At 54.2% G+C, this 12,197-nt stretch overlaps 1 protein-coding gene across 1 annotated transcript; it reads right to left on the reverse strand.

The window, feature by feature from the left end:
* Window positions 1–5,482: 5,482 nt before the first annotated feature.
* Window positions 5,483–11,854, reverse strand: JCM15063_006231 (uncharacterized protein; the record flags this gene model as incomplete). Its single annotated transcript, XM_076680849.1, has 5 exons — window positions 5,483–5,549; window positions 5,616–6,136; window positions 6,198–6,324; window positions 10,829–11,718; window positions 11,780–11,854. The coding sequence occupies 5 exons, from the start codon at window positions 11,852–11,854 to the stop codon at window positions 5,483–5,485; spliced, it is 1,680 nt and encodes a 559-aa protein (XP_076531995.1).
* Between the last annotated feature and the right edge of the window lie 343 nt (window positions 11,855–12,197).

Raw genomic sequence — 12,197 nt, forward strand, 5'->3', positions numbered from 1 at the left:
GTTTTCGGAATTTCCTTTAGACGTCGTTCGCTGTGTTACTCGCTTTCTTTTTTTTAACAGATTTCACAGACTGTATTGCAATTCGTACCAACTATCGGATACATGTCACGAGCAAGTGCTACGATCCGGGTGCAGCATCCTTGGCGCGCACAAAAGAAGAAAGTGCTTCGATTTGTTCGTTCGTAAGCAGTGGTCGGTTTTGTCTATGAATTTCAATCGCAGGTCAATGTCGAGGAAGACGCAATTACGAGAAGGGATCATCTACGTACCTCGTGTCGCCACGCTCTCGGATGCGCTGATGCTGGACACTGGGCGTAGACGTAGAGAAATCGTTCCGAGTGGGATCGGACGATCCCGAGTTGGCGGGTGCATAGTTTGCGTAGGTGCGGATAGCAAGCGCGGGCGTACCGCCTAGCCCCGTGGTTTCGGGCCCAACCCAGCCCAAGGGGTGCGGATTCTGATGAAAATTTCCGTCATTGTGTGGGAAGACAGGGGGTTGCCACGCTCCCTGTACTCCAGGAGCAAAGACTTGTGGATGAAACGCTTCCTGATCGTGAGGAGCAAGGACCAGTCGATGGCGGTCGTCAAGACTACGTGGTGCAAACGACGAATTTGCTGCGATTTGTGCGTCTGGCAGCGTTGCCGGCCTCTCCGGGCCTCGTCTATGAATGTCGATCGCAGGTCAATGTCGAGGAAGCCGCAATTGCGAGAAGGGCTCATCTACATACCCTGTGCCGCCCGCATGCCAATACTGGGCTTCCAAGAATGGCTGGGATCCGGGTCCAAAGTGAGAGAGTCTGTCGGGAGTGTGACGGATTGGCCACGGAGCGGGATCACGAGGATTGTGACCTTGAAGCGGAAGACTATTTGCGTAGAGTCCGTATGAATGCGCGGGGGTATCGTCTAGCCTCAGGATTCCCGGCTGAACCAAGCTCGAGGGGTATGATTGTTGAGGAAAAGATTCGTCATTGCGTGGGACGACAGGGCGTGGCAACGCTCCTTGCACTCCAGGAGCAAAGACTTGTGGATGTTGTTCATCAGTCCCACGTGTACCCGCACCGAACGCAAAACTTGAAGAGGCCTGACGAGGGCCGGCGGCAACGCCGTAGGTGTCAGGGTTCGAATGCTCAAACCCCCGATGTGTCGTCGTCGACAAGTGCCCGTGAAACTTCGGAGTCGAGCGTTGCTCAGAGGCGTAAGATTCAGGTGGCTGTCAGGCCGAACTGATAATGGCGTAAGTACAGGAACGTCAAGAATCGCCAAGCGTCGGAAACGTGTGACAAGCGACGCCTCAGCGGAAACTAACGGCGATACCCGCAAATCGGAGGGCCATGCGATGAGTGCGCTCGTCGAAATCGACAGGTACGTCAGTGAGGGCCTCAATGAGTCCCGCATGAACTGCATAGGGTTCCCACTCTTCCCGCGTAACCTCCTGACGTTGTCAAAGTTTAGCTTGTCAACTGCTGTATGCGGTAGTCACGGGTACAAGAAGGCGCGTTGCTCACTTTGCGAACCAGGATGCCGCATCCCACTAATTGGAAGAGAGAATCCTCACCCTGCTTCACTGGCTCCCCAGGACAGTACTTGTCTTTATGCTTGTCGATCTCAACAGGCTTATTAGTTGGCCACGCAAATTGACAGTCTGGACATTTTTTCCACCCATTTTTTGAGCTTGACGGGTCTTTGTTGTCGCTCCTGTGCATTCTGCTGTGGTGCTTGGACCTAGCCTGGGGTTCGGCAGGCCAGACATCAGGTTATAACTTCAAGACTCTGAGATTTTGAAATCGGCTGGTAGTTACGTTGGAACTGGGGTGTTCTGTATAGCAAAAGTAACACTGGTATTTCTTCGACCCCTCTGCTCCAGTGTCGTATCGGTGGGGCTCGTGGTCGACAAAAGATGGCTCGCACTCCATGCCTGCTTGAAGCGCCGCTCAAGACCCGGCGGAGAACGGAATGGGGAGAGTGAAAGGCGAGTGGCGCCTGTGTCGGTAGATGTGAGGAGCTCTGTCTCCAGATCGCTGCTTCTGGTGAAGAGCGTGGAAAGAGGGCAAAATGGAAGAGAAAGAGGATCTGCGCTCGTCCGCGGAAATTTGCGGTAGAGGGGCTCGCGCATGCGGACTTTCCTATCGCTGACGGACAGGCCAGAGCTAACGTAGCTCGATGCTAAAGATCCCAATCGCCATGGCTTTCCACGCTCGGATTTACGAGACCGAACAGCAGGATAGAGATGAAACCGCCTGCGTCAGCAATGCAGTTGCCCTTTGATCTCAGGCCCAATTTCAATCATCGGAATTTTGAGTCAGTGGCTCGGAAGGGGCAGGGTTCCTTTTTGTTCCACCTCATTCGAACATTCCTGTCTTCCCGCTGCAATCAGTTCACGAACAAAATATACAGGAAATTACCAAAATATACAGGAAATTCGCGACGGACAATTTGTCAGTGTTGTTGGTCGATCTCAAAAGTGATACGAGGAGTTTTGTGCATTGAGACGAACATCTATTGATGCAACCCGATAAAGTTCGGAATTCCTTTAGAGTTTTTCGCTGTGTTACTCGCTTTCTGTTTTACAGATTTCTCAGACTGTATTGCAATTCGTACCAACTATCGGATTCATGTCTTGAGCAAGTGTTTACGATCCGGGTGCAGCGTCATTGTCGTGCACAAAAGAAGAAAGTGCTTCGATTTGTTCGTTCGTAAGCAGTGGTTGGTCTTGTCTGTGAATTCCGATCGCAGATTAAGCACGAGCATGCCGCAATCGCAAGAAGGGATCATGCACGTACACCGTTTTGCTAGGTGTAGACTGAGAGAAAACGTTCCGAGTGTGAACGAGCGACGCCGGTTGAGCGGGTGCATAATTCTGGTAGGGTTTGTTCGAGAAAAGGGTCGAAGCAATCGGATCCTTCAAAGTGCTCAAAGGCTGGTGGCCAAGCTCAGGTGAAGGCGAACGTCGGTGTGCCCCGCCAGACTTGCGCACGCGTGGGGACTTGGCACGAGGATCACGTCGGTTCGGCTGGAATGCGGAACCTGGAGAGGTGTACTGAGGTGCTTGTCTGGCGACTTGATCAGCAGGCTCTTCGGTGGAAGCCCGCGACGAGTTCGCTTGAGCATCTTGATTCGCCGAGAAGGCAGCCTCAACTTTCGGCTTCCACTTCGAATTCGGAGTATCCTAGAGGCCTACAGCGTTAGCGAATGTCTCGACTCTCTTTGTACACGGCAAAATCGCTTACCTTGCGAATCAACACCTCGTGAATTTTGCCTTCAACCGACAGTGTCTTCAAGTCATATTGCTTCCTAAAGGCTTTCGCTGTCGGGCACTCGAGGTCATGAAGATTATCCATGACCCACTTCTTACTGGACCACTTGAATTTGCATCCGTCACAGCAAACTGTTTTCGGCTCCTTCTGCCCCCCGCCCAGGTGCGGAGAGTGCGGGCTTGCGATATGACCGCTCAGGTTCTGTTGAAGGGAAGAAGCTTGATCAGAGGTGTACATGGCGAGCGAGACAACAGCATACATTTTTGCTGACGACGTGTTGGCAAAAATAACACTGGATAGGTTGCTTCCGCGCCTTATTTCGTCTGTCAGCTGCCGCAAGAGAGATTGTTTGACCATTGCCATTCTTTTTGAAAGACCTCCTCAGAGGTTCGCGCTGCTGGTAGGACGTCAGCCAAACAAGCAGGGCAGTTGCTGTCGAGGGCGCGATAGCAACTCACGCTTTGCGAGTTGGAACGGCCGAGACGGCCCGAATCCATAACGCCGCTGTTCTCGATAGAAAGCGTAGGGAAGAGAAAGGGAAGGACACAAGAGTTCGGGTCTGTGCCACTTCGCGGAGACGTACGCTCGGGCGCACGTTCGCCGTGTCTCGGAATTTCCGACATGCACAAACCTGCTTCAGCACGAACGCAACGGTGCCCAGACACGTAGCGTTGAAAGGAGTTCGGCTTCAGCTCGCAGTCCGTAGCCTACAAGAATCTCGGCGTGAGAAACCGGGGCATGAATTTGGAAAGAGACGATAGCGAGCTTTTGATAGAGGAGATCAAGGAAGCGAAAGACTCGAGACAGAACCGAGGGAGACTCGGGACGGAATCGGAGCCAGTAGCGAGGACGAGCCAGAGGAGAACGAGGAAGCCAGCGAGTCAAGACGGAGCCCAAGGGAGCTTTCGATAGAAGAAATCGAGGGGATTGAAAGAGAGAGGGACAGGGAGAACGTAGACGAAGAGAGGGAGATTGGTCAAGGAAAGAATCGAAAGCCGAGATCGAGTGATCGGTAACCTAGTGTTGATCGAAAGATGGAGGGGCGAGAATCATCCCGCATCGCAGGTGTTTTCCTGTGACCGAATGTTGGAAAGAGTCATGAGTTGTCGAGTTGTGAGTTTTTGCGGCTCGAGCGCCGCCGAAGAATGCGACGGAGGGCTGTCGCGCCCCTAGAAGGGGGTCGTAGCGTGTTGACGAGTCGAGGAGATAGAGAAGAAGAGAGGAAATCCGGAAGAGCGGCAGAGGGTCGTTCCGTGGCACCGAAGTGTTGTCGCAATCGGGTCGGCGAGCGGGAGGAAGGATCAAACCATCACACGATGCTTAGTTCCCATGAGCGATGAAATGCCGAGATGTCGTAATGCCCGAGGCGAGTTTTGGCACCTTTCGGGAGTCAGCCCGTACTGATCCCGGGTTCCCGCGTTTTCCAGGGAGTCTAGGGCCTCCATCCTGAGCAGGAAACCATACCGCCCGATACGAAGAGCACGTATTTTCGACTTCTCGAGCTGCCTCGCGTCGGGCATGTTGGCCGAGTCCGGGTCAAAGTGTATCGAATACCACGGCTCATAGTCGCGGTACTCGAGCAGGGCAAGTCTCCGTTCCCAATGTGCCGAGCCTCCAGGCTCGGGATAAGGACGGCGCTCGCAATTGACGGTGCCTTGTCTTCCCGCGCTCGTTTCGCGATTTGACCCGTCGATCACTGTTGGTCTTGATACCCTTCACCCCAGCGGGAGAGGTACAAGGGTCGAGTCGATGGAAGAACGTGTGAGATCGATGCATTCGACAGTGAGCGGAGCAGCAATGCGGGTCCGGACACGTACTCGCGTCAGACAGGGGGAGATCTAGATGGCCTGCTGCCGACAACTGGCGCTAACTCTCGCGTCCTGCTCCTGACTTGACTCTGACCGGTCCGGAGACCGCTTCGCCACCTAGTACGCGATCGTACCCGTCGCTGCTTCAGCAAAAACAACTCACGTCCGCTTCGCTTGATCAACTAGTCACTACCGAATCTTTCATCTCACAACTGTCTTGCAACTGCACTCACTTGATGAAAGAAGAATACAGGCATTCCACGACGTTCAACCTGTCAGTGTTGACGTTGGTGGTCGATCTCAAAACTGATACGAAGAGCTCTGCGAGACGAACATCTATCGATGTACCCCGTTTTTCACAGGGTCCCCAGGCTGTATTGCGATTCGTACCAACTATCACATTCATGTCGTGTGCAAGTGTCAAGATGGGGGTTCATCACCATAGTAGTCTTTAAACGAAAAAAGTTCTTCGACGGGGTCGTCCCGTCTATGGATTCGCATCGCAGGTCAATGTTTGCCATGTCACAAGTGCGAGAAAGGCTCATCCACGTACCTCGTGAGTCCGCCCAAAGTGGGAAGGATACGGAATGCGTCTGAGCGAGAATGGATAGACTGATCCGCTGACTCCATTCCGTGTTCTGTCCAGTGAGCCGGTGCGGCAAGGTTGTGACCTTGGAGCGGGAGAGAGTATCCGCTCGATTGCCCCGATTGCTGGTTCGTCAGGGCTCCGGGCGCACCATGATATGGAGCAAAGTTCGGGAACAGATCTGACCCATCGCCATTCCAGGCAATCGGATGTCCGGTCGAGGCTTGCGAATGACCCGTCAATCGAGGGCCAAGCCCAGGTGAATGCGAACGTCTTGGTATCCCGCCAAACTTAAGCACGTGTTGGTGTTGAGACCCTTTACCGGGACCACGTGGGATGGCCTCGAATGAAGAGTTCTGCTGAGGTGCTTGTCTGGCGGGTTGATGAGCACGCACATCGTCGTAAGCCCCCGACGAGTTCGCTTGAGCATCGGGAGACGCCGAGAAGGCAGCCTCAACTTTCGGCTTCCACACCTCTTCCGATGTACCCTGCAGGCCTACAGCGTTAGCAGAGGTCTCGATACGCGTTGTGCAAGCTCAAATTGCTTACTATGCGAACCAACACCTTGTGAATTTTGCCTTCAACCGTTAGTGTCTTCAACTCGTATTGCATCCTGAACGCTTTCGCTGCCGGGCATTCGCGGTCGTGCTTATCCGTAGACGTGCGACTGGTCCACCTGAATTTGCATTTGTCACAGCAGTTTTCTTTTGGTTGACGCTGCTGCCTGCCCAAATGTGGAGAGTGCATATCTGCGATATGATCGTCCAGGTTCTGTTGCAGTGGACAACGCTTGATCAGAGGTATACATGGCGAGCGAGACAACAGCATACATTGATGCTTCCTACGTGTTGGCAAAAGCAACATTGGACACGTTGCTTCCGCGCCTCATTGTATATGGCAGCTGGCGAAAGATGAGCTTGTGTAACAATGCCTTCTTCCAGACGATTGGACTGCTGGTAGAGTGTCAGCCAAAGAGACAGAGCAGCTGACGAGGGCCCCATAGCAACTTACACCTTGCGAGTTGGAACGGCTGCGACTACGCGGAGCCATACGCAGCTGTTCTCGATTGAAAGTACAGTGAAGAGAGAGGGAAGGACACAAGAGCTCGGGTCTGTGCCGCTTCGCGGAGACGTACGCTCGGGCGCACGTTCGCCGTTTCTCGGAATTTCCGACCTGCACAAACCTGCTCCGGCACGAACGCGACGGGCCCGCGTCCAGACACGTAGCCTTAGAAAGAGTCCAGCTTCAGCTCGCAGTCAGTCTTCAGTAGCCTACGAGAATCTCAGCGTGAGAAACCGAGGCATGAATTTGGAAAGAGACGATCGAGAGCTTTTGATAGAGGAGATCAGAGAAGTGAAAGACTCGAGACGGAACCGACGGAGACTCGCGACGGAATCGGAGCGAGAAGTCCGGACGAGCCGAGAGAGAACGAGGAAGCCAGCGAGTCGAAACGGAGCCCAAGGGAGCTTTCGATAGAAGAGATCGAGGGGATTGAAGAGAAAGCGACAGGGAGAACGTAGACGAAGAGAGGGGTAATGGTCAGGGAAAGAATCGAAAGCCGAGAATAGGAAGTGGTATCCAGAGGTGATCGGAAGATGGAGGGGTGAGTTTCTTCTCAGCATCGCAGTTTTTTTCCTGTGACCGAATGCTAAGGGAATCATGACTTGTGAGCTTTTGCAGCTCGAGCGCCGCCGGAGAATGCGAAGGTGGGCTGTCGCGCCCTCAGAAGGGGGTCGTAGCGTGTTGACGAGTCGAGGAGATAGAGAAGAATAGCGGAAATCCGGAAGAGCGACAGAGGGTCGTTTCGTGGCACCGACGCCTTGTCGAAATCGGGTCGGCGAGCGGGAGGAAGGAGCAGACCATCACACGATTCTTCGTTCCATGAGCGATGAAATGCCGAGATGTGGTAACGCCCGAGGCGAGTTTTGGCACCTTTCAGGAGTCAGCCCGCTCTGATCCCTGGTTACCGCCTTTTCCCGGGAGTCTAGGTTCTCCATCCTGAATAGGGAACCAGTTGGGTATGCCCTCCGATACGAAGAGCTCGTCATTTCGACTTCTCGAGCCGCCTCGCGTCGGGCAAGTTGGCCAAATCCGATTCGAGGTGCTTCGAATCCCGCGGCCCATGACAGTTGCGGACCCCGAGCACAGCAAGTCTCTGTTCCCAATGTGCTGAGCCTCCAGGATCGGGATCGGGACAGCGCTCGCAATTGATGGTACCTTGTCTTCCCGCGCTCGCCTCGCGATTTGTCCCGTCGATCACTGTTGGTCTTGATACCCTGCACCCCAGCGAGAGAGGTACAAGGGTCGAGTCGATGGAAGAACGTGTGAGATCGATGCATTCGACAGTGAGCAGAGCAGCAATGCGGGTCCGGACACGTGCTCGCGTCAGACAGGGGGAGATGGCCTGCTGCCGACAACTGGCGCCGACTCTCGCGTCCTGCTTGATTTGACTCTGACCGGTCCGGAGACCGCTTCCCCACCTCGTACGCGATCGTACCCGTCGCTGCTTCAGCAAAAACAACTCACGTCCGCTTCGCTTGATCAACTAGTCACTACCGAATCTTTCATCTCACAACTGTCTTGCAACTGCACTCACTTGATGAAAGAAGAATACAGGCATTCCACGACGTTCAACCTGTCAGTCTTGACGTTGGTGGTCGATCTCAAAACTGATACGAAGACCTCTGCGAGACGAACATCTATAGATGTACTTTACAGTTTCCCCAGGCTGTATTGCGATTCGTACCAACTATCATATTCATGTCGTGTGCAAGTGTCAAGATGGGGGTCCATCTTCATAGTAGGCTGGAAACGAAAAAAGTTTTTCGACGGGGTCGTCCCGTCTATGGATTCGCATCGCAGGTCAATGTTTGCCATGTTACAAGTGCGAGAAAGGCTCATCCACGTACCTCGTGAGTCCGCCCAAAGTGGGAAAAATACGGAATGCGTCTGCCCGCGATTTGACCGATTGCTGGTTCATCGGGCGTCCGGGCGCACGATGTTTAGGAGCAACGTTCGGGAATGATTCTGACCTATCGCGAGTCGAGGCAACCGGGTTGTCGGATATGGTCGAAGCTTGCGGATAAGCCGCCAAATGAGGGCCAAGCGCAGGTGAATGCGAACGTCCTTGTATCCCGCCAAACTTGCGCACGCCTGGGGAATTGGCACCAGGATCACGTTGGTTAGGCTGGAACTCGACACCTGGCGAGGTCTGCTGAAGAGGTTGATGAGCAGGCTCTTCGGCGGAAGCCCGCGACGAGTTCATCGCTCGAGCATTTGACGACGCCGAGAAGGCAGCTCGAACGTGCGGCTGCCACTTCAACTCCGATGTACCCTGCAGGCCTACAGCGTTAGTAAAGGTCGCGATTCGCGTCGTGCAAGGCAAAATCGCTCACCTTGCGAACCAACACCTCGTGAATTTTGCCTTGAACCGACAAAGTCTGCGATTCATATTCATCCGGGAAGGCTATAGGGCACTCGTGCTCGAGCTCGTGCTTTTCCATGTCATTCATGTCACTGGTCCACTTGAATTTGCATTCGTTACAGCTGTGTCCTTTCGGGTTAACCTGCCCCTTGCTCAGATGCGGAGAGTGCGTCCTTGTGATATGATCGCGCAGGTTCTGTTGAAGTGAAAAGCGCTCGATCAGAGGTATACATGGCGAGCGAGATAACAGCATACACTGGGGCTTGCGAAGCGTTGGCAAAAGTAACACTGGACACGTCCATTCGGCGCCTGGTTATTGCGGTCAGCTTGCGCAGGATGAACCTGTGCAGCATTGTCTTGCTTTGGAAGAAGTTTCTTCAGATGATTGGACTGCTGGGAGTGTCAGCCAAACAGACAGGGCAATCGCTGACGAGGGCCCAATAGCAACTTACACTGTGCGAGTTGGAACGGCTGCGACTGCCGGGATTCATAACGCAGCTGTTCTCGATAGAAAGTGTAGGAAGAGAAAGGGAAGAACATAAAAGTTCGGGTCTGTGCCGCTTCGCGGAGACGTACGCTCGGGCGCACGTTCGCCGTGTCTCGGACTTTCCGACATGCGCAAACCTGCTCGAGCACGAGCGCAACGGGCTCGTGCCCGGACACACGATAAGAAGGCCGAACTCGTCAACAACGTGATTTGGAGCAGGTCCAGCAGGAGGTGTCGTTTCGCACCCCTGTCTTGGAAGGCGACGGCAAGCCAGAAATTTCTCCTACAACTGTCAAAAAGGCTCTCTGGATGCAGCGAGAAAGATCAGCGGCTTTGGGTCGGAATCCTGAGCAAGAGAATGCTCACGTGCCCACGTTTTCGCCGATTGCGCTGCAGACTCGGGACGGAACCGAGACCTGGGAACTCGGGACGGATCGGAGAGAGAACGAGGAAGCCAGAGAATCCGTGACGGACCCAAGAGTGAGGATTATGCTTGGGAATGCGCTGGGGAAGAAGGAAGAGAGGAAGAGAGCGGAGCGGCAGAGCAGTTCCGGGACCCCGCGGGCCGCGACAGACAGGGGGAGTTGGCCGGCTGCCGACAACTGACGCCAACCCTCGCGTTCTGCTCCTGATTCCACTCTGACCGGTCCGGAGACCGGTTCTTCACCTCATACGCGATCGTACCCGTCGCTATCTCCCGCCGAAACAAGTCACGTCCGCTTCGCTCAGCTGGAATGCCGATCTCCTTTTCTCGTTCGTGCTAGAAAGCAAGCGTAAAGGGTCTCGAGCCCTGAGACGTCGAGTTTGAAATGGCCTCTAGCGTCTCGGACGCGATACATCGTTTCAAAGAAGGTCTACATACTCAAGACGTATCGATTCACTAAAGAGCTCTGTACATTGTCCTCGACTCATCGTTCTTTTCACCTGGCTAATCCCGAAAACTAATTTTGACGTCGTCTCGCGTCGAAGGGTCCTGAATTGGGCGCGGGAAAGAAGGGATAAAAGGAAGCAGGAAACGAGGTGAATCCCCCGACTTGTGCGTCCCAAAGCTGCTCCGAGCTGGTTTGATTTGGGGGCAGCTGTGGTCCAGATACGTTGTAGGGCTGCGAGAAGGGTGTGTTGTAGGGGTCCGGGAAGGGTACGTTCTCGGCGCGCAAGAAGGGTTGGTTGTAGGGGTGCAAGTCATTTGTGCGCATTGTGACGCTAGAATTGAGGTCACTTGGCTGGAAGTCCCCGCGTGAGCGAGAAGGAATATACTGAGTGGCTGACCTCATTCCGTGATCCGGTGCGGAAGAGGGGTGATCTTGGAGCGGGAGAAAGTTTCGAAATCCGCTCGATTGGTCCGATTGCTCGTTTGTCAGGGGTCCGGGCGCAGGATCATACGGAGCAAAGTGTTGGAATGAACCCGATCCACCACCCATCCAAGCAAATGGATGTCCGACAGCGCTCAAAGCTTGCGGATGAGCCGACAAATGAGGGCCAGGCCTAGGTGGATGCGAACAGTATCGTATCCCGTCGAACGCACGCGAGTGTGAGGATGCGTTGGAGGGATCCGAGAAGTATACGTTGTCGGAGTGCAAGAAGGATACGTTGTGGGGTCCCATGTCACCTGCGTGCATCGTCACTCTAGGATCGAGATCACTTGGCTGGAAGTCCCGGAGGAAAGGTGTATTTTGAGCGGCTGACCCCGTTCCGCGTTCTGCCCAGTGAGCCGGTATGGTAGGGTTGTGATCTTGGAGGGGGAGAAAATTTTCGCTCGATTGTGCCGGTTGCTCGTCTGTCAGGGGTTCGGACGGAGGTTGATTCGGGACAAAGTGCTGGAATGGACCTGGTCCCTGGCCGGCCCAGGCATCCGGATTGCTGAATATGGCCGAAGCTTGCGGATGAGCCGCCAAATGAGGGTCAAGCGCAGGTGAATGCGAACGTCGGTGCATCCCGCCAGACGCCAACACGTGTGGGTACCTGGAATCGAGACCACGTGGGCTTATCTGGAATGCGGAACTTGAAGAGGTTTGCTGAGGTGCTTGTGTGGCGGATGCTTGTGCGGCGGGTTCTTGAGCAGCCTCATCGGCGGAAGCCCGGGCCGAGTTCGCTTGAGCATCTGGAAGCGCCGAGAAGGCAGCTTTAACGTACCGCTGCCACAACCTCAACAATGTACGCTGCACGTTGGCAGCGTTAGCAAATGTCTCGAGCCGCTTGCTGCAAGGCAAATTCGCTTACCTTGCGAACCCAGACCTTGTGAAGTTTGCCTTCAACAAGCAAACTCTGCGAATCATATTCATCCGGGAATTTCATAGGGCATTCGAACCGTCGATGTTTATTCATCTCATTCGTCTCACTGCACCACCTGAATCCGCATCCATCGCAGCTTAAGTCTTTATTGTGATTCTTCCCGCTGCTCAGGTGCGGAGAGTGCGCAAGAGCGCAATGTCGGGAGCGGTTCTGTTGGGCGAACAACGCGTGATCAGACGAATCCATGGAGAGCGAGCGAAACGGCCTACAGAAGAACATATGACTTGTTGGCAAAAGCAGCACTGGACCTGGTGTCGTTCCAACTTCCGTTTCTTTCGGCCAGCGGAATCTTGCGAGGGAACTTGTGGATCGTTGCCATCCTTTGGCAGAGAGGTCTTCGAGCGAT

Source organism: Sporobolomyces koalae (assembly GCF_050403365.1).
Source record: "Sporobolomyces koalae JCM15063 DNA, S_koalae_JCM15063T_v1_ctg47, whole genome shotgun sequence".
Classification (NCBI taxonomy): Eukaryota; Fungi; Basidiomycota; class Microbotryomycetes; order Sporidiobolales; family Sporidiobolaceae; genus Sporobolomyces; species Sporobolomyces koalae.